We start from the raw sequence: 23343 nt of genomic DNA on the forward strand, positions 1-23343 counted from the left end.
CCTGTAACATCTTGTTATGTCACAAAATAAGAAATGTTTCAAAAAAATAAAAGAGGACAGCATATCATAGGGACATATGAACCAACTTGAAGGGCTCCCCACTGATTAAAAAAAACCACAATAATTAATTATAAATAGTTAAAACTGGCATTCATATTTCCATATGGATTATAAATACATAAATAAGTCGATAAATAAGTAGTTAAATAATGAATAATTGGGGGAGAAGAGAGGGCTGTAGCTTACAGTGGAATGTTGAGTGCTTACTGCTAAATGTAGAGGGAGTATTCCATTTTATAAAATTAAAATGACTGTCGAGGTTCAAGGACATCATGTACCTCTACATATGATACTCTGAGAAAGCTGCAACACCTATTTAGTATGCTGCCCTGAAATGCATAACCTGAATATAATCATGAGGAAACATCAGAGAAGTCCCAACTAACAAAGGTTTTATTATACAAAAGTGGGGTGCCATATTCTTCCAAAGTCACAGAATACAAAGGAAGGTTGTAGAAATGTTTCTGTATTAAAAGGAGGCTAAAAGCAATATCTGAACCTAGATTAAATTATATACTGAAGGGGGAAAACAGAACAAAGGCATTATTAGATAAACTGACAGATTTGGAATATAAGTAGTTGATTAGATAAAAATATTATATCATTGATATATTTATTGAAGTTGATAACCGTGCTTCAGATATGTAAAAAAAAAATCCATATTTTTAGTAAATACACGCGAAAGTATTAAGGGGTAAAGGGCCATGACATATATAACTTTACATTAAATGGTTCTATATATATGCTGCATGTATGTGTGTGTGTTTTCTGTGTGTGTGTAGAGAGAGAGACACAGACAGGGAGACACAGAGAGGAAGGAATGGACATACTGAAAGAAGAGAAAGAAACAAAAGAGTATGGGCAAATGAAAAAAGCAAATGGCATAATGTTAATAATGGGCGAATCTGGGTAAACATTATATATGTGTTTTCTGAATTATTTTTGTTCGTGCAAATTTTTTTTTCTGTAAATTTGAAGTTAATTCCAAATGAAAAGCTAAGAAAATATACAATGCTATACTTCTTGAGTTCAGTTATATAGATATATATAATATTAAGTTTATTACAAGTTTACAATAAACTTACAATATAAGTTTATAATATAATAAGTTTAGTATTATAAGCTAAACCAGATTTATATATCACTTGAATCTAAGGTTTTTTCTTAAGATATTTAACGACGTTGTTGAGTCAATTGAATATGGATGTCAAGGAACTTTGTCAATTTGCATAATTTTATTACATAAAAGAAACTACATTAGATTATATGGTTTTTTATTTATTATCTTAACTTGCAGAATAATTTAAATGTGAAAATTGTCCATACATTGTCATCTAGAATCTCATCTTGAGATAATTTCCTTCAAAATGTCTATTTGGCTTAGTAAAGTACATAATGCATTACTGTATTAATATATATATGATTTTACTAAAAGCTATATATTTTATGTTTTGATAGGTACAAGATCTTAATTTATCTGTATTTTTTCACTCCATTAAGAAATAAATTAAACTCCAGATGTTACATTAACTAAGAAGGCAACTTTTAATTCATGAAATATCAAAATGGACTATATAGTACATTTCTCATTGGCATATTTTCCTGTTCTTTACCAGAGATTTGTACCTATGAAATCAATCACTCCAGCTCCTGGCACATATAATGAATCTCGAACTGCTTTCAATTCCTTGAAGAAGACACCAACACTGAAAAGTACCGCATTTGGTCAAAGTGCTGCTCGATTCACACAGGACTCCAGGACAGAGGAAATGCCAGGTTAGCAATTAATCCATGTAGTTATATAACTTAATATTCTTGACAAGATGGATGTACCAAAAAGTGCACTTTTTTTGTTCTGTGGTTTATGTTGTGATTTTAAGTCACATTTTTTTGGGCACATTTTTAAAGTATCGACTATACATTAAACACAAATACATTAAAAATAATATATAACTTTAGTAAGATTTCAGTTTAACACGTCATGTATCTTAATGGTAATTTTCTCTTGTTTTCCTTTATTCAGTAAATTTCCTAATTTCTCTTTATGGGTGAACATATATATCAACCATGTGGTCACTGCCAGTAATTTAACTTATGATATGTACTTTTGTTAAAATTTTATTTTGGGGATATCCTAAAATATATTCTAGTGTTTTCACTGGATGTTTTGGTATACAGAACTAAGAATCCAGCACAAAAATAACTTATATAAATGTTAACATATAGTTTTGTGTTGCTGCATAAAGAACTTAGTGGCTTAAAACACAGAGTTTTCTATTATATCTTACTTAATATTTTGTGGGATGGCTGGAAGGCAGAGCTCAGATAAGACTGTCATTCAGAGCGCATACATAGCTTCAGCATTGCTGCCCCAGGGTAGCTGGTCTTTTAATTTGGTAGCACAGGGCTCTACAGGACGTGGCAGGATGGTACAGGGCTTATTTTCCCAATGTCAGAAATCCCACATTCTGTTTGTTAATCAGGTTACTCAGGGTAGCACATATTGAACAGAAGATAATGACACTTCATCTCTCAATGACACAGGTAGCAAAGAATTTTTGGCCAACCTAAATTTATTATAGTCCGTCCTCTGCCCACAAAACATTTTCAGTTGCCCTACATGCCTTCTCCATGCCCCCAAAGTCTCATGTAATCATGGTGTAATCTTGCGGTCCAGGATTTTATTCTCTAAGACTGTATCACTGTAGGTGAGAATTCTTGGGTGTGATACTTTGGCTACTTGAATATGACTTCTCTCTGTCAGAAGAGCTATGAGCTAAAGACACACATTATCTGCCTCACACATCCAAAAACACAGTGGGAGAAAGATAGGATAATCATACTAGATGCTCCTATTCAGAAAAGAGAAAACTAGAGGCCCATAACAGCCATAGGCCTATAGCAGCTATGAAATCCAACCAGGCACATTTTGTAATTTCCTTAGTTAGGGCCCAGTTGGGCTCCCTGGGAATGATTTTCCAAGGTCCTTTGTTCTACCTTTTGGGCTCTTGGTTCTATCTTTTGAAGCACCCTTCCTTTTCTATAAGAAATAAGCTGTGTTTGTGGCTGCCTAACTTGCTTACACCAAGACCCATCCCCTGTTTTCTGGTGGGACTGCCCTTCTCAGTCAAGCTTGCCTCAGTTCCAGCACAACAGGTTCCTGCCCCAGAAAACCAGGCCCCTTCTCCCCAGAAATCCCTGCCCACACCATTTCTCCTGACCAGAGAATTCTGCAGGGCTTCAGTTCTGGCAGAGCTGGTGTCAGGTCTCATTTCACAAGCAAACCAGAGATCACCTAGTTAAAACTCACCACATTCAGTCCAGGGACCAAACACTGCCCACACAGGCAAGGAGAGCCTCTACAGACAACTGGCCTGAAGGATATAGCAGCCAAAACACAATAGCAGAGTGCATGCAGCATGACTGGAGATATTCCCTGAAGTGCCACATCCTGGGCACTACAGGACCTTCTTAATAAGGCTATTACTTTCAGAAATAGGAGACATAACTGGCTTTTTAACACAGAGAAGAAAGCAGAGACTTAGATAAAATGTCAAGACAGAAGAATCTATTACAAATGAAAAAACAAGATAAGGCCATGGCCAGAGATCTAAGCAAAGCAGATACAAGTAACATGCCTGATGGAGAATTTAAAGCAACAATCATAATGATACTCACTGGGCTTGACAAAAGAAAAGAAGACGTTAGGGAGACCCTTACCACAGAGATAAAAGAGTTAAGAAAGAATCAATCAGAGTTGAAGAATACAATAAACAAGATTGGAAATGGGCTTGATGCAATTAACAGCAGGCCAGAAGAAGCAGAGGAATGAATTAGTGACCTAGAAGACAAAATAATGGAAAATAATGAAGCTGAACAAAAAGAGAGGAAGAATAATTATGGGACATGAGAGTAGACTTAGGGAACCCATGACTCCAACAGATGAAATAACATTCATATTATAGAAGTTCCAGAAGAAGAAGAGAGAGAAAAGAAAGCAGAAAATTTATTTCAGGGAGGGGTTAAGATGGCAGAGGAGTAGGGGTCCCCTTTTTCAGCTGGTTCCCTGAGTCGAGCTGGATAGGTACCAGACCATCCTGAACACCCACGAATCAGCCTGAGACGTAGGAAGATACATCTGGATCTCTACAAACGAACATCTCCAGTGCTGAGTATTGAGGTACGAAGCGGGGAGCCGTGAATCTGCACACAGATATCGGAAGATAAGTGGAAGGGGGAGGGAGCCTCTGCGCTCAGGCGCCAGGAAGCGGTAGCCACCTGCATGGGGGAGCGGGCGGACTCGCGGACCGGCACCCGCGAGACAGCAGACTGAGACCATGAGCCTGGGAATGCACATGTGACCAGGCTGAAAACCGGAGCTCCGGAGTGCTCACTGGAACCAGACTGAGACTGTGAGCCTGGAAACGCTTGTGCAACCAGACTGAAAACCGGCGCTCCAGAGCGCCCCCGAACCATACTGAAACAGGGAGCTCAGGAGCGCACGTGGGAACCGGGGGTGGCTGGTGGTGTTAGAAACACAAATGACAGAGACGTGCTGGCCCTGGAAGTGAGGGCTGGGACGCCGGCTGTGGGGCGCACATCCCGGGACGCTGCGGGGTTTTTCGCTGCACCAACAAAAACAGAGTTAAAGAGGCCAGGAGAGCTCAGTGGAGAGCAGATTGTGATCTCTCTGTTCTGAGCCAGAGGCTGGGATTCGGCCACTGCTGCTCGGACTCTCAGAAGGGGCACAGAAAACTGCCAGGGAAAGCTGCCAGAGAACAAAAGCCCGGAAATACCAGCTCACATTATGCCCATCCCCATCCAACCTCACAGGGGAGGGGGCAACTCTACCCAAACAGGGTTGCCTGAATATCAGTGCAGCAGGCCCCTCCCCCAGAAGGCAAGCTGAAAAATCAAGAAGCCCACATCCCTAATGTCCCTATAAAACAAGAGCAAGCTGCTGGTGTCCTGATCAATAACTGGGGCTCTGTACATCCCCGCAATCTCTCCTCATCAGAATGACGAGAAGAAGTCCCCCCCAGCAAAGAAAAGACAATGAGTCTGTGGCCTCTGCCACAGAACTGATGGATATGGATATAACCAAATTATCAGAAATGGAGTTCAGAGTAACAATGGTCAAGATGATGTGTAGGCTTGAAAAAAGTATTAATGAAAATATTAATGAGAATATAGAATCTCTAAGGGCGGAAATGAGAGTGAATCTGGCAGAAATTAAAAATGCTATGAATCAAATGCGTCAAAACTAGATGCTCTGACGGCCAGGGTAAATGAGGCAGAAGAACGAATTAGTGAACTGGAGGATGGGTTAGTAAAAGAGAAAGCTAAGACAGAAACTTGGCTCAAAAAATTCCAATCTCAAGAATGTAGGTTAGGGAGATTACTGACGCAGTGAAATGTTCCAATGTCAGAATCATCGGCATCCTGGAGGGGGTGGAGAAAGAGAGAGGTCTAGAAGAGATAAATTTTAAACAAATTGTAGCTGAAAACTTCCCTAATCTAGCAAAGGAAACAAGCATTCGTATCCAAGAGGCAGAGAGGACGCCTCCCAAATTCAACCACGACAAACCTACGCCATGTCACGTTATGGTACAATTTGCAAATATTAGATCCAAAGATACAGTATTGAAAGCGGCCAGGGCAAAGAAATTTCTCACGTACAAAGGCAAAAATATCAGGATTACGTCAGACCTGTCTACACAGACCTGGAAAGAGAGAAAGGGTGGGGGGAGCATTTTTAAAGCTCTTTCAGAGAAAAACATGCAGCCAAGGATCCTTTGTCCAGCAAGGCTGTCATTCAGAATTGATGGAGAGATAAGGACCTTCCAGAATCGCCAGACACTGACCAATTTCATAAACACGAAACTAGCTCTACAGGAGATATTAAGGGGGGTTCTATAAAAGTAAAAAGGCCCCAAGAGTAATACAGAACAGAAAGTTACAATCTGTAGAAACAAAGACGTTATAGGCAACATGACATCATTAAAATCATATCTCTCAATAATCACTCTCAATGTGAATGGCCTAAATGCNTAAGCTACTGGCCAGACTTATTCAAAAGAATAGAGAAAGGAACCAAATTAATAAAATTGTGAATGAAAAGGGAGAGGTCACAACCAACACCAATGAAATAGGAAGGATCATTAGAATCTTTAATTAACAGCTTTATGCCAATAAATTAAACAACCTGGAAGAAATGAAAAACCTATAAACTACCAAGACTGAAACAGGAAGAAATTGATTTTTTAAACAGACCAATTAATTATGAAGAGATTGAGCAGTGATCAAAAACCTCCCGAAAAACAAGACTCCAGGGCCTGATGGATGCCCTGGGGAATTCTACCAAACATTCAAAGAAGAAATAATACCTATCCTCCTGAAGCTGTTTCAAAAAATTGAAACAGAAGGAAAACTACCAAACTCATTCTATGAGGCCAGTATAACGTTGATCCCGAAACGAGGCAACGACCCTATCCAAAAGGAGAATTACAGACCGATATCCCTGATGAATATGGACGCCAAAATTCTCAACAAGATCCTAGCTAATAGGATCCAACCGTACATTAAAAGGATTATCCATCATGACCAAGTGGGATTCGTCCCTGGGATGCAGGGGTGGTTCAACATTTGCAAATCTATCAGTGTGATAGATCATATCAACAAGAAAAGAGTCAAGAACCATATGATCCTCTCAATAGATGCAGAAAAAGCATTTGACAAAATACAGCATCCTTTCCTGATTAAAACCCTTCAGAGTGTAAGGATAGAGGGTACATATCTCAATTTCATAAAAACCATCTATGAAAAGCCTTCAGCAAATATCATTCTCAATGGGGAAAAGCTGGAAGCCTTTCCCTTAAGATCAGGAACATGACAAGGATGCCCACTCTCGCCACTATTATTCAACATAGTACTAGAAGTCCTTGCAACAGCAATCAGACAACGAGAAGGGATAAAAGGTATCCAAATTGGCAAAGAAGAAGTCAACCTGTCTCTCTTCGCAGATGACATGATACTCTATATGGAAAACCCAAAGGAGTCCACCTCCAAAATACTAGAAGTTATAGAGCAATTCAGTAATGTGGCGGGATACAAAATCAATGCTCAGAAATCAGTTGCATTTCTATACACGAACAATGAGACTGAAGAAAGAGAAATTAGGGAATCCATTCCTTTTACAATAGCACCAAAATTCATACGTCATGTCAGAATTAACTTAACCAGAGCGGTAAAGGATCTATATTCTAGAAACTACAAATCACTCTGGAAAGACATTGAAGAAGACACAAAAAGATGGAAAAATATTCCATGCTCATGGATCGGAAGAATTAACATAGTTAAAATGTCCATGCTACCCAGAGCAATCTACACTTTCAATGCCATCCCGATCAAAATACCAATGACATTTTTTAAAGCAGTGGAACAAAGAGCCCTTAAATTTGTGTGGAACCACAAAAGGCCCCGAATCGCCAAGGAATTGTTCAAAAGGAAAAACAACGCTGGGGACATCACATTGCCGAATTTCAAGCTACACTACAAAGCTGTGATCACAAAGACAGCATGGTACTGGCACAAAAACAGACCCATAGACCAATGCAACAGAATAGAGAACCCAGAAATGGACCCTCGGGTCTTTGGGCAACTAATCTTTGGTAAAGCAGGAAAAAACATCCAGTGGAAAAAAGACAGTCTCTTCAGTAAATGGTGCTGGGAAAATTGGACAGCTACATGCAAAAGAATGAAACTTGACCACTCTCTCACACCATACACAAAGATAAACTCCAAATGGACGAAAGACCTCCATGTGAGACAGGAATCCATCAATATCCTGGAGGAGAACATAGGCAGCAACCTCTATGACATTGGCGCAGCAACTTTTTCATGACACATTTCCAAAGGCAAGAGAATCAAAGGAAAAAATGAACTTGTGGGACTTCATCAAGATAAAAATCTTCTGCACAGCGAAGGAAATAGTAAAAAAACCTAAGAGGTAGCCCACAGAATGGCAGAAGATATTTGCAAAGGACACTACAGATAAAAGACTGGTATCCAGGATCTACAAAGAACATCTCAAACTCAATACACAAGAAACAAATAAACAAATCATAAAATGGGCAGAAGATATGAACAGACACTTTTCCAATGAAGACATACAAATGGCTAACAGACACATGAAAAAATGTTCAAGATCATTAGCCATCAGGGAAATTCAAATCAAAACCACACTGAGATACCACCTTACACCAGTTAGAATGGCAAAAATTGACAAGGCAGGAAACAACAATTGTTGGAGAATATGTGGAGAAAGGGGATCCTTCCTACGTTGTTGTTGGGAATGCAAGTTGGTACAGCCACTCTGGAAAACAGTGTGGAGGTCCCTTAAATAGTTAAAAATTGAGCTACCCTATGATCCAGACATTGCACTACTGGGTATTTACCCCAAAGATACAGACATAGTGAAGAAAAGGGCCATATGCACCCCAATATTCATAGCAGCATTTTCCACAATAGCTAAATTGTGGAAGGAACCGAAATGCCCTTCAACAGATGACTGGATTAAGAAGATGTGGTCCATATATACAACGGAATATTACTCAGCCATCAAAAAGAACTATTTCTCAACATTTGCTGCAACATGGACGGCACTGGAGGAGATAATGCTAAGCGAAATAAGTGAAGCAGAGAAAGACAATTATCATATGGTTTCACTCATTTATTGAACATGAGAAGTAGGAAGATCAGTAGGAGAAGAAAGGGAAGTGGAAAGGGGGCTAAACAGAAGGGGGAATGAACCATGAGAGGCTATGGATTCTGGGAAACAACCTGAGGGCTTCAGCGAGGGGGGAAATGGGATAGGCTGGTGATGGGTTTTAAGGAGGGCACGTATTGCATGGTGCACTGGGTGTTATACGCAAGTAATGAATCATGGAACTTAACATAAAAAACTAGGGATGTACTGTATGGTGACTAACATAATATAATAAAAAATATTACTATGAAAAATTTATTTCAGGAAATAATAGCAGAAAACTTCCCTAATCTGAGAAAGGAAACAGATATCGAGATTCAGGAGGCATGGAGGACTCCCATCAAAATCAACAAAAGCAGGTCCATACCAAGACATATTGTAATTAAATTTGCAAAATATAGTGATAAAGAAACAATTTTAAAAGCAGGAAGACATAGGAAGTTCCTAACTTACAAGGGAAGACCTTTAAGGCTAGTTGGAGATTTCTCAACAGAACCTTGTCAAGCCAGAGGGGAGTGGCATGATATATTCAAAGTGGTAAATATGAAAAATTTGTAGCCAAGAGTACTCTATCCAGCAGGGCTATCATTCAGAATAGGGGAGATAAAGAGTTTCCCAAACAAAAACCAAAGGAGTTCATGACCACTACCCCAGGAAATATTAAAGGGAATCCTTTGAGTGCAAAGTAGAAACCAAAAGTGACAAAGATAAGAAAGACTCAGAGAAAATACCCAGAAACAATAAAAAACAAGTAATAAAATGTCAATGAATACAAATCTATCAATAATTACTTTTTGAATAGAAATGGACTAAATGCTCCAATAAAAGCCACAGGGTGTCAAAATGGAGAAGCATGCAAGACCCATTTATATGCTGCCTACAAGAAACTTATTTTAGATCAAGGGTACCTGCAGTTTGAAAGTGAGGGGGTGGAGAAGCATTTATCATGCAAATTGATGTCAAAAGGAAGCAAGAGTAGCAATACATAGATTGGATAAACTAGACTTTATTTTATTTATTTTGAAGTTTTATTCATTTGAGAGAGAAAAAGAGCATGCGAGAGCATGGGGAGGAGGAGCAGAGGGAGAAGGAGAGGGAGAAAGAAACTCAAGCAGACTCCATGCTTATTGTGGAACCCAACATAGGGCTCCATCTCATGACCCTGAGATCACGACCTAAGCCAAATCTAGGAGTTGGATGCTTAACCGAGTGTGCCACCCGGGTGCCCCCAAACTAGACTTTAACATAAAGACTTTAAAACGAGATAAAGAAGGGCATTATGTAACCATAAAGGGGTTGTTACAACAAGATATAACAATTGTAAAATTTATGCACCCAACATGGGAGCACTCTAATATATAAAACAATAACAAACATAAAGGAACTAATTGATAATAACATAATAATAGTAGGGGACTTTAACACCCCACTGACATCAGTGGACAGATCATCTAAATAGCGAATAACAAGGACACAATGGTTTTGAATGACACACTGGACCAGATGGACTTAACAGATATATTCAGAGCATTCTATCCTAAAACAGCAGAATACATATTCTTTTCAAGTGTACATGGAAGGTTCTCCAGAATAGATCACCTATTAGGTCACAAAACAGGCCTCAACAAATACAAAAAGCTTGAAATCATACTATGTACCTTTTCTGACCACAGCACTATGACACTAGAAGTCAACCACAAGAAAAAATTTGGAAAGACCACAAATACATGGAGGTTAAACAACCTGCTACTAAACATTGGATGGATCAACCAGGAAATCAAAGAAGAAATAAAAAAAATACATGGAAACAAATGAAAATGAAAGCACAATGGTCCAAAACCTTTGGAATACAGCAAAAGTGGTCCTAAGAGGGAAGTATATAGCAATACTCAAGAAGCAAGAAAAAAATTCAAAGAAGTAGGCTGTGTTTCCAGTTGGAGCTTTCTCAGCCTGCTCCCTGCCTTAGAAGATGAGGGGTCTACAGTAACTTTTCATTTTGCACTGTTGTCCCTTTCTTTCCAAGTTTGTATAATTCCTTTTAAAAATGTTGTATCTTATTGTATTGACTTAGAATCAAATACACTGGACAAAAGCCACACTCAAATATACTTCTTAGGAAAACCCTTGTCTACTTTGGGTCACCTTTGGTGCTGCTGTGTTTTGATACTTTTAGATTCTTAGGAGCATTATTGTTTTAGCCAAGAAGGTCTATGACATATGGCTTAAAATTCTTCCAAGCCTTTTCTTGAACTGAGAGATACTATGATGTACCATCTTAAATATTTCTGAGGTCTTAACAAAGGGTCTTACAGTCATACCCTGGATTTGGTCTTTGATCTCAGGCCATTTCTTTCTTTGAGAGCTATTTGCTATATGTAGAGATGGGATGAAAAAGAGTTTTACTTTCAAACCCAGAAAATTTTGATTTCTTTCATTTCTTACAAATTCTCCTTGAAAATAGCAGTTTTAGCCCATCTCTTTCCATACCTTCTCACACATGGCTAAAAACAACTATTTGGGACTTTCGAAATTCAGCCTGGAAACTTTCTTAGCTAGAAACTACTTATTTATTAAGTATCTTCTTTATTATCTAAGCATTAGTTTTGTTAAAATCTCTGCCACTGCATTATACAAGTTGTCTTTTCTCCAGCTTCCAATAACGTTTTCCTCCTGTCCTTTAAGCCATCACCAACTGTCCTCTCATGTCCCTTTCTCTAAGTCTTGAGTTGTTCCAACTTCTGACCCATTGCCTGATCTCAAACCATTGCTATAAGTTTTGTTACAGTAGTTTGTTATGGTAAGTCTATACTGGTACAAAATTATTTACTACTCATGCCATTGAGCAGTTGAGTCTTGTTCTTCTCCCATCCAATCTTGGTTAGTCTGGTATCTTTTTTGACCAATAGCATGCAGGGGAAGTGATATTTGAGCACTTCTTAGACAAAGTTATGAGGTTTACAGTATATGCCTGGGCCTGTTGAAACAGTTGGTCTTGGAGTCCTAAGCCTCTGTGAAGTCTGAGTATTCTAAGACTGGACTTCTGGAGAGGTCATGTGTAGGTGCTTGAAACTACCCCAGCTGAGCTTACCTCAGTAGTATTTCTCATGAATTTGAAATCCAAAGGACTGGCCCAACTGCCTGAGGATTGGGTCTTGTTTTCAATTTTGTGGCCTAATGTATTATGAATAAAGTATTATAAATTCCCCAAAGGTTAGTTTATTTGTTAAGAATACAGTTAAATTATGATGACCTGTCCAATCTAATACTGAATCTTATGTATTTTAAAGATTAGTGAGAATGGCCTCATGGAACTTCAATTTTTTTTTTCTGTGTAGATATTAGTGTACAGTAATAAATTAGACCCATCAATCAGTTCTAGAACATACTTACAGGTTACTTTTAGAAGGTAACTCTAAACTCTCTAACTCTGCTGTTCCTGGGCATTTCTGTACTTACTGACTAGAAAAATGAATGTGAAAACCCTCTAATGTGAGTGAATTACATGATCAGGATGGCTTTTCAAATCAGATGCTTAACATGGTACTACTTGCAATGTATGTACTTCGAGTGAGGTCCCTATATTTAAGCACTTAAGCTGTAATGTGTTCTGTTGTCTTCTCCTGTCAGAAAAGAGACAGATCTCAGATACTTGTCTCTTAAGTACCTTAAATGGTGGTCCAAATAGTTTTCATTACATTTTCTATTTACCTTTTTCTCTAAACATTACCAGTGGTGGAATGTTTGAAGATTGCAGAAATAAGACATTAGCATTTAGGTTTTTTTGAGAGTTGGCACAAGAGAATTTTTGGTAGAGATTTTTGAGAAATGGATTTAGAACTGGAATATTTGAAAAATTGGGAAGAGTTTATGGGTAGCTTCCTTGAGAAAAACCTTCTATTTGATTAGGCATAATGATTTGGTCACTTTTAATCTAGAAAACACCTAAAGTATCTTTAGCCTCATACTACTCAAAGTGCCCATTTGTCAACTATTTGTTTCCTGCCTACAATGAGAAAGAAGATTGTACCAAAATGTAAATCAACACAGTCCTTCCTTTATGGAGAAAGACTAGTTACAAAATGCCTAGTGAAATAGTCAATTTACATTGGTAAGCTCCTTTTCCTGTGGATTGTTCTTGGACAAGCAACAACCCACAGACCACATTTTGAGTGGCATTGATCTAGCCAATTTCTGTATCTTCAGACAAGGAACTTGCATCCCAGAAAAACAAATGAGATTGAAGTTACATTTTATAACATTTAGTTGTAGAGCTAATTTAGTAGAATTCAGATAACATGAGTACAACCAAGTTAAGTGTTTTTTCAAGTATCTATTGCATTTTATGGGTATTGCTGCTCACTGGAACTGATTTTTTAATATTACTGAATTGTAAAACATATGTACAAATATACAAAGATACAAAAATATAAATATTTGTTTCAAGCATTTTAATGTTTTGATAAAACTTTCTTCAGTGAAAGTTTGTATAATTTTGAATGAATAAAATGTTATCCACTCAGATCGCCACTGTAGAAAATATTCCTGGTTATAACATGTCCTGAAAGGTAAAAGGCAAAAATAAAGTAACTGCTGTGATAGGAATATTGGATGATAGGGGATTTTTTCCCCCAAATTGATTTTTTAAACTCTGTACTCTTATTTACTATATTTCTCTTAGAATACGCTATCTATAATATTTATAAACTTCAATAAATGTCCTTAGAGAGCTATATAAATAAGACTTTAATAATTTCCAAAAGTTAATTTGGTTCAGTTTTTTATGTAAGTTTTTAGTTCAGTTCTCATTATTGTAAGGAAAAACTTTACACATTTTTCAAAATTTTATATATATATATATATGTTTAGGATTCATTCCAGTGCCAAATTGGTTTTTAATGTTGCTACATCAACTCTTTAATGCTTTTTGGCAGCAAGAATTTTCTTTATTTCTTTTCTTTTCTTTTCTTTTCTTTTCTTTTCTTTTCTTTTCTTTTTTTTCTTTTCTTTTCTTCTTTTCTTCCTTCCTTCCTTCCTTTCTTTCTTTCTTTCTTTCTTTCTTTCTTTCTTTCTTTCTTTCTTTCTTTCTTTCTTTTTCCTTCCTTCCTTCCTTCCTTCCTTCCTTCCTTCCTTCCTTCCTTCCTCTTTCCTTCTTCTTTATTGAGGTATAATTTACACAATAAAATAAATCATTTTAAATGTGCACTTTGATGAGTTTTGATAAATGTATGTATTCAGGTAACCACCACTACAATTACGTTTTGGAACATTTTCATCATTTTAAAAATGCTCTCTCATTCCCCTCTGCAGTTAATCTCCACCCACTCCAGGCTACTGTCTGTCACTATGATATTGCATTTTCTGGAATTTCATGTAACAAATCATATGTTATTCAGGATTTTGTCTATCTTCTTTCACTTGGTATCATGTTTTTGAGGTTGATTCATGTTATTGCATTTATATTTCCTTTTTATTGCTGAGTAGTATTCTATTGTTTGGGTATAGCACATTTTTAAAATTTACCAGCTGATGGACATTTAGGTTTCATTTTTCTTGGGAAAATACCTAGGAGTAGAATTTCTGGGTCATATACTATGTATGTGTTTAACTTTATAAGAATTTGACAAAATGTTTCTCTAAATGTCATACCTTTTACATTTCTGCCAGTAATATATGAGAGTTCTTTCTAAAAAAAACACTTAGTTTAAGATTACTCAGTTTAAAAAAATTAAAAGCATGTTTATTCTTACCTATGATATTCCTCATGACTTTAGGTCCTGGGTTTTATAATATCCTAAACAATACTGTAATCGACAACTTTAGCAATACCTGCTTGAAGAAACAAAAGAGAAGTGCATTTGGTTCTTCTGTTCCTCGGACTCTCTCCCTGGTTCAGAAAGAAGCTTTTACTGCTCCTGGTCCTGTTGATTATCAGGTAATTTGTGAATACCAAAATAATATTCTTTATATCTAATACCAAGACTTAGGACTTAAAAAATTACATGTGACATATATACCTCATTATTTTAAGTCATACTATTATTATTATTAATTATTATTAAAGATTTTACTTATTTATTTGAGAGAGAGACAGAGAGAGAGAGAGAGCACAGGAAGGAGCACAGGGGGAGGGACAAGCAGACTCTGCACTGAGTGCAGAGCCCAACATGGGGCTTAATCTCATGACCCTGAGGTCAGGACCCGAGGTGAAACTAAGAGTCAGAAGCTTAACCGACTGAGCCACCCAGGCACTCCAAGCCATACTATTATTATTGAAATTATTTGTATATGGTACTTTATGGCATAAGAATAAACATTAAATTTGTTTTCAACTATGTTTGTAATTTCTTTTCAAAAGATGGATCTCATTATTTCTTTGAGGATCTCATATGTATTTCTTTAAATACTTATCTTCATTTTAAAATTGTTCCACTAAAAAAAATAAGATAAAATTACTCCACTATTTTCTGAGAGTAATTTAGGTCTCCTTTAAATGCTTTTTGTGGTTTTATTTTTGTGTAGAAGTCTTAACCATCTTTATTAGATTTATTCCTTGGTATTTAGTATTTGATGTTTTTTAGCTAATGATACCTTTTAAATATTTTCATTGTTTAGCTTTCTGCTATTGGTATAAAGAAATATAATAGTCTTTATTGAAGATTTGCTTTACCAATCCATACTTCTTGCTAAATTGAATGATTAATTCTATTAATTTATCATTAGTTTTAAAAAAAATTCCTCAAGCACAATTATGCCACCTGTGAATGACAGTTTATATATTTTTTCCAGGCGTTTCATCTTATATATATATTTTTTGCTTTACTGGATTTCTGTATCTCACAACAAATGTCAATAATATTCATAGGATTTAAAAAATATCCAGTATCCAAGAGGATAAAATTCACAGAGTGTGACATCCAATAAAACAAAATTAGTAGGTGTGCAAAGAATCAGGAAAATATAACCTAGAATCAGGAAGATAAAAACAATCAATAGAAGACAAGAAATTACACAGATGATAGAATTAGTAGATAAAGACATTAAGCCGTTAGTATAACTATATTCCACATGTTTAAGAAGGTAGGAGAAAGATCAAAAATATTGAGTAGAGAAATGGCACAAATAAAAAGACACAAATTGAAGTTCTAGAGATGACAAATATAACATTTTTAAAAAAGTACACTGTCATTAACAACAGCTTAGGAAGTTAGAAGAAAAGATTAGTGAACCCTAAGACACTGGGAGAAACTATCAGAAATGAAACATGGTGAGAAAAAGGACAGAAATAGTGAGTAAAGTTATCAGTGAACTATGAGACAATTTGAAGTGGCCTAATATAAGTGTAATTAGCATTCTTGAAGGAAGAGAAAAATTGCGGGGGCATAAAAAATATTTTAAGAAACAATGGCTGAAAATTTCCAAACTTTGAAAAGAACTCAAAACCTACTTATCCATGAAGCCCAACAAGCTTGCAACACAAAAAACATTAAGGAAACTATGCCAAGGCATATTATAACCAAATTGACTAGAATGGTTAAAAAAAAATTCTTAAAAGCAGCCAGAGAAAAAGGATACATAGCATTGAGGAACAAAGTTAAAAATGACAGTATATTTCTTGTTGGAAATGATGTAAGTCAGAAGACAGCAGTGCAACATTTTTAAGTATTAAAAGAAAACTTTTGTCAACCTATAATTCTATAGCAGGCTAAAATATCTTTCAAAACTGAGAATAAAATGAAGACCTTTATATATGTATAAAAGCTGAAATATTATCCCTCAATGCCCTGCAGTATAAGAAATGTTAAAGAAAGTCTTCCAGGCAGAGGGAAATGTTACCAGATGGAATCTGGATCTATATAAAGTGATATAGAGTATCAAAGATGTTAACTAAGTGAGGAGATATTAAAAGCTCTTGTTGGATTTCTCATTTTATTGAAAGCAGATGTCAGACATGTTTTTGATTTACTGATAATTTACTTTCACAAAAGGTAGAGGAAGCTATGGGAGGAACTCACGTCTTAGCTTAATTTTTGACTAAATAAAGGAGAACTAATGAAATAGAAGGGAAGAATCTTTTGCAAATAGTGATCATGTTGTTTTACATTTTAGAATTGTCAAAGAAGAGATTCTGGACATTGTTAGATATGTACAAGGAACTTAGGTATTCCCTATTTCAAAATGATCAGCAGAAAACAAGAAATGTTCTTAAGATTGGAGACTCTAAGAGTGAAACTAGCCTAAAAGTGTTGACAGGAAGATAATCTCATTTGTAAAATTCTGACAATGCAGTTTTGCTATACATTAAACTTTTTAGAGGACATTTTTAAAAGGACGTTGTGATATATGTCTATATATTTATTATTTATTTTTTCTCACTCCTAAGGAATTTGAGAAAGTTTAAAAGAATGTACGTATGGAAAAGTAAAAGTAGCTAACAATAAGGGTAAAAAATATAGATAGAACAGATAGATATTTTATAGGTAGAATACGAATAGGAGTTAAACATTGGGGGAGTTTGAACATAGTTGTCAAGTGATAAAAGGACATGTACAAAACAGTGGAAACATGGTATCTGTCCTGTAGTAGACACTCAGGAAATTATAATTGAATAAATGAATATGAGAGAGAGGCATAGAACTGTACTCCAGGAAGCTTAAAGAGAAGCACAATTTATTGTAAAAAATACTACAGAAAACTAAAATTAGTTCTTGTAAGTTTGGTTTGGCAAAAAAAAAAAAAAGTAGCTATAAAGAACTCTGTAGGGGTGGGGTAGATGAAACGGGGATAGTAGAGCCATGAAATGCTGAATTGGATTTGTCCTTTCTATCAGAGAAAATTATTTTCAACCCAGTAAGTGGAACACTCATGGTGGTAATGTAAGAATACCCTAGTGCTTTAAAACACTCTTTTTAAAAAAATGAAATGAAGTTAAATTTGCAAGTCATTTTTGCATAGGGTGCTAATCTTCTCTTTGTTGTTCCAGTTTTAGTATATGTGCTGCCAAAGTTATCACTCTAATGCTTTAAACTAGTTAAAAACTTCGCGGATATAGCTGAAATAGATCTCATTGTAATGAAAAAACAGCTGTAAATCATTATCTGTAATCTCTGGATGTTGCTTAAGATTTTTAGGCATAAAAGAAAAATGGAGTAAATAAAGGTTTTTCTTATTTAAACAAAAATTAAAATTTCACAGTGAGATTTTTATGAATTCTCACAAAATTTTATTTATATGTATATACTCTAATGTGGTAAAAAAATAACATTAAATTTACCATCTTAACTATTTTTAAGTGCTGATGTAGGTATATTTGAAATGCATCATGAACGTTAGTAGTTTTTAGAATATTTTTGTTGTATTTTGTTTAAAATGTACTAGAAGTTCATTGTTCTAAGTAACCCAACATTTAAATTTTAAAAAATTATTAGAATTATCACTTGCAAGAAATTTTTACAAAGCCCTCATTATAATCTTTATTCTCCACTCCAGATAATGAGACAGCATAGCATAGCAATTATGAGCATCAGCTCTGATGTCAGAGTACTTGAGTATATTTTCTTGCTCTGTCACTGACCTTGTGTAAGTTATTTTAACTCTTTATGCCTTAGTAAGATGGAGATCATAATAGTACATACCTTGAAGCATTGTTGTGTATACTAAATGAATCAATACATGTAAAATACTTTAAATAGCTTCTGGCGCATAGTAAAAACATAATAACCTTTGCTATTATTAGTGACAATTAAAAACTACCTGTAGGTTTAACCCAGACTCTTTTAGTTTATGAAAAATTTGACAAACTATAACCAAGAGTGAAAGATACACTAAACATGTCTAAGATTTAAAAATCGAGTCTGATAAACTGTGTTGAACTGCAGTATAAATCCATTTATATTTAATGATTACTGATACATTTGTGTGTATAGAAGCCATATTGTTTCATATATTCTATTGGCTTGCTTGTTTTAGCATTTTTTTCTTACCTCACCTTCTTTTTTGAATTAGTAAAATATTTTATATTATTCTATTTCATCTATTTCTATAACATTTTTAGTTATATGTTGTTTTATAGTCTTTTAGTGGTGGCCACCAAAATTACAATATGTGTCCTTTACTTTTTGCAGTTTAATGAAAAGGATTACTTTTACCACTTTCTTATTATGCTAACTTAAAACATTTTAGTTCCATTTTGCTACCTCCTCCTTTAATTTTCATCATACATCTTAAGTTTATGTATATTTTGAACCCTTTGAATTTCATATTTACCATTTACCATTTGAACCCTTTGAATTTCATATTTACCAAAACATTTACCTTCTCTTTTGTGTTTTGTTTCTTTCTGCATTTCAAGGTTTCTGTGTCAAAACGTTTTTCTTCTGCCTGAAAAACTCCCTCTAGTGCCTCTTTTGGTTAAGGCCTGTTGATGATGAATTATCGTAGTTGTAGAAAATGTCTTTGTCACTTTTAATTTGGGAGGATTGGGTTTGTAGTTTGGTAGTTATTTTCTTTCAGCACTTTAAAGATGTTTTTCTATTGTTTAGGCCTTCTGTCATTTCCATTGAGAAGTACATTGTTAATTTTATTGTTTCTCCTTTGAAAGCAACTCTTTTTTTTTTTTTTTTTGGTCTGTTTCTTCAATGTGTCAAAACTATGGTTCTCTTTATATGTATTTGCCTGAGGTTTGCAGAGCTCTGGGTTGATACCTTTCATCAGTTTTAAATAATTTTTACTACTACATATTCATATATTTCTGTCACATTCTTTCCTATCTTTTGGGGACTCAACTAAATAGATATGTTACACCTATTTACTATGCCTCAAACATCTCTTATAATCCCTATGTATCATGTTCTCTTTTTCTCTTTGCACTCAGTTTATTTATTTTACATTTAAATTCAATTAACATATAATGTATTATGGGTTTTGGAAGTAGAGGTCAGCGATTCATCAGTCTTATATAATACATAGTGCTCATTACATCATGTGCCCTCCTTAATGCCCATCACCCAATTATCCCATCCCCTCACCCACTTCCCCTCCAGCAACCCTGTTTATTCCCTATTGTTAAGAATTTCTTATGGTTTGCCTCCCTCTCTATTTTCATCTTATTTTATTTTTCCTTCCCTTCCCCTACATTCATCTGTTTTGTTTCTTAAACTCCACATATGAGTGAAATAATATGGTATTTGTCTTTCTCTGACCATTTCGATTAAGATAACACTCTCTAGTTCCATCCACATCAATGTATATGATAAGTATTCATCCTTTCTGATGGCTGAGTAGTATTCCATTGTATTATATATATAATCACATCTTCTTTATCCATTCATCTGTTAGGGACATCTGGGCTCTTTCCATAGTTTGGCTATTGTGGACATTGCTGCTATAAACATTATGGTGCATGTGCCCCTTCAAATTACTATGTTTGTATCCTTTGCATAATACCTAGCAGTGCAGTTGCTGGGCTATAAGATAGTTCTGTTTTTAACTTTTTGAGGAACCTCCATACAGTTTTCCAGAGTGGCTGTACCAGCTTGCATTCCCACCAACAGTGTAAGAGGGTTCCCCTTTCTCCACATCCTCACCAATATCTGTCATTTCCTGACTTGTTAATTTTAGCCTTCTGACTGGTGTGAGGTGGGACCTCATTTGGCTTTGATTTGTATTTCCCTGATGCCGAGTGATATTGAGCATTTTTTCATACGTCTGTTGGCCTTTTGGATGTCTTTTTTTGGAGAAATATCTGTTCATGTCTTCTGCCTATTTCTTGACTGGATTATTTGGTTTTTGGGTGTTGAGTTTGATGAGTTCTTTACAGATTTTGGACACTAGCCCTTTATCTGATAAGACATTTGCAAATATCTTCTCCCATTCTGTAGATTGTCTTTTAGTTTTGTTGACTGTTTGCTGTGCAAAAGGTTTTCATCTTGATGAAGTTCCAATAGTTCATTTTTGCCTTTGTTTACCTTGCCTTTGGAGCTCTGTCTAGCAAGAAGTTGCTACAGTTGAGGTAAAAAAAGATTGCTGCCTGTGGTCTCCTCTAGGATTTTGATGGATTCCTGTGTTACATTTAGGTCTTTCATTAATTTTGAGTCTATTTTTGTGTATGATATAAGAGAGTAGCCCAATTTTATTATTCTGTGTGTGGCTGTACAATTTTCCCAATACCATTTGTTGAAGAGACTTTCTTTTTTCCATTGGAAATTTTTTCCTGCTTAGTCAAAGATTAGTTGACCATAGAGTTGAGGGGTCCATTTATGTGTTCTCTATTCTGTTCCATTGATCTATGTGTCTGTTTTTGTGCCAGTACCGTACTGTCTTGATGATTACAGCTTTGTTATAGAGCTTGAAGTCTGGGATTGTGATGCCACCAGTTTTGGTTTTCTTTTTCAACATTCCTTTGGCTTTTTGGGGTCTTTTCTATTCCATATAAATGTTAAGATCTTTTTTCCAGCTCTGTGAAAAAAGTTGATGGTATTTTGATAGGGATTGCATTGAATATGTAGATTGCTCTAGGAGCATAGACATTTTAACAATATTTATTCTTCTAATCCATGAGCATGGAATGTTTTTCCATTTCTTTTTGTCTTCCACAGTTTCTTTCATGAGTATTCTATAGTTCTCAGAGTGTAGATCCTTTGTGTCTTTGGTTAGGTTTATTCCTAGGTATCTTATGGATTTTGGTGCAGTTGTAAATGGGATCAATTCCTTAATTTCACTTTCTTCTGTCTCACTCTTATAGAAATGCAACTGATTTCTATGCATTGATTTTATATCCTGCCCCTTTGCTGAATTCCTGTATGAGTTCTAGCAATTTTGGGGTGGAGACTTTAGGGTTTTCCACATAGAGTATCATGTCATTTGCAAAGAGTGAGAGTTTGACTTCTTCTTTCCTGACTCAGATGCTTTTTATTTCTTTGTTGTCTGATTGTTGAGGCTAGAACTTCTAGCACTATGTTGGACAGCAGTGTTGATAGTCAACATCCCTGCCATGTTCCTGACCTTAGGGGAAAAGCTCTCAGTTTTTCTACATTGAGTAAGATATTTGCTGTGGGCTTTTCATAGATTGCTTTTTATGATATTGAGGTATGTTATCTCTATCCCTATACTGTGAAGAGTTTTTTTTTCTTTTTTTTTTACCATTATTTATTTAAAAAAATTTTTAATTTTTTTTTTATTATATTGTTAGTCGCCATACAGTACATCCCTGGTTTCTGATGCAAAGTTCGATGATTCATTAGTTGCATATAACACCCAGTGCACCATGCAATACGTGCCCTCCTTACTACCCATCACCAGTCTATCCCATTCCTCCACCCCTCTCCCCTCTGAAGCCCTCAGTTTGTTTCCCAGAGTCCATAGTCTCTACTGTGAAGAGTTTTAATCAAGAAAGGATCCTGGAGGCACCTGGTTGGTTGGTTAAGCTAAATGTCTATCTTCCCCTCAGGTCATGATCCCAGGGTCTTAGGATTGAGCCTCATGTCAGGCTACCTGCTTAGTGAGGAGTCTGCTTCTCCCTCTTTCTCTGCCTCTACCCTGCTTGTTTTTTTTTTTTCTTTTTCTCTTTCTGTCAAATAAATAAATAAATAAAATTTAAGAAAAGAAAAAAAAGAGAGGATGCTGTACTTTGTCAAATGCTTTTTCTGCATCTATTCAGAGGATCACATGGTTCTTTTCCTTTCTTTTATTTATGTAATGTGTCAAACTGATTGATTTGTAGATGCTAAACCATCCTTGTGGTCCAGGAATAAATTCCACTTGGTCATGGTGAATAATTCTTTTAATGTACTGTTGAATCTTCTTGGCTAGTATCTTGGTGAGAATTTTTGCATTCGTGTTCATCAGGGATGTTGGTCTGTCATTCTTCTTTTTGGTGGGTCTTGGGTTTGGGATCAAGGTAATGCTGGCTTCATAGAGAGAGTTTGGAAGTTTTCCTTCCATTTACTTTTTGGATACAGCTTCAGAAGAATAGATATTAATTCTTCTTTAAATGTTTGGTAGAATTCCCCTGAGAAGCCATCCAGCTGTGGACTGTTGTTTTTTGGGAGATTTTGGGTTGCTGGTTCAATTTCCTTGCTGGTTATGGGTCTGTTCAGTTTTTTTATTTTTTCCTGTTTCAGTTTTGGTAGTCCATTTCTTCCAGATTGCCTAATTTGTTGCCATATAGTTGCTCATAATATGTTCTTAAAGTTGTTTGTATTTCTTCAGTGTTGGTTGTGATCTCTCCTCTTTCATTCATGATTTTATTTATTTGGGTCCTTTCTCTTTTCTTTTTGATAAGTCTGGGCCAGGGGGTTACCAATCTTATTAATTCTTTCAAAGAACCAGCTTCTAGTTTCGTTGATATGTTCTACTGTTCTTTTGGTTTCTATTTCATTGATTTCTGCTCTAATCTTTATTATTTCTCTTCTCCTGCTGGATTTAGGCTTTATTTGCTGTCTTTTCTCCAACTGGGTTTAGGCTTTATTTGCTGTCTTTTCTCCATCTGGGTTTAGGCTTTATTTGCTGTCTTTTCTCTA

General features: G+C 35.7%; 1 protein-coding gene and 1 non-coding gene across 2 annotated transcripts in view; one reads left to right on the top strand and one right to left on the bottom strand.

Moving 5' to 3' along the window:
- The window catches only part of STPG2 (sperm tail PG-rich repeat containing 2), a 536245-nt gene that overhangs the window by 120472 nt on the left and 392430 nt on the right, over nucleotides 1-23343 (top strand). The window contains exons 9-10 of the mRNA XM_034672291.1: nucleotides 1677-1836; nucleotides 14599-14759. Of these exons, the coding sequence (XP_034528182.1) occupies nucleotides 1677-1836; nucleotides 14599-14759 (321 nt within the window). The remainder of the gene's footprint in view (nucleotides 1-1676; nucleotides 1837-14598; nucleotides 14760-23343) is intronic.
- Nucleotides 17736-17837, bottom strand: LOC117804498. Its single transcript, XR_004628983.1, has one exon. It is a non-coding gene; the product is annotated as a U6 spliceosomal RNA (small nuclear RNA).

This window comes from Ailuropoda melanoleuca, chromosome 11 (genome assembly GCF_002007445.2).
Source record: "Ailuropoda melanoleuca isolate Jingjing chromosome 11, ASM200744v2, whole genome shotgun sequence".
NCBI classification, from domain to species: domain Eukaryota; kingdom Metazoa; phylum Chordata; class Mammalia; order Carnivora; family Ursidae; genus Ailuropoda; species Ailuropoda melanoleuca.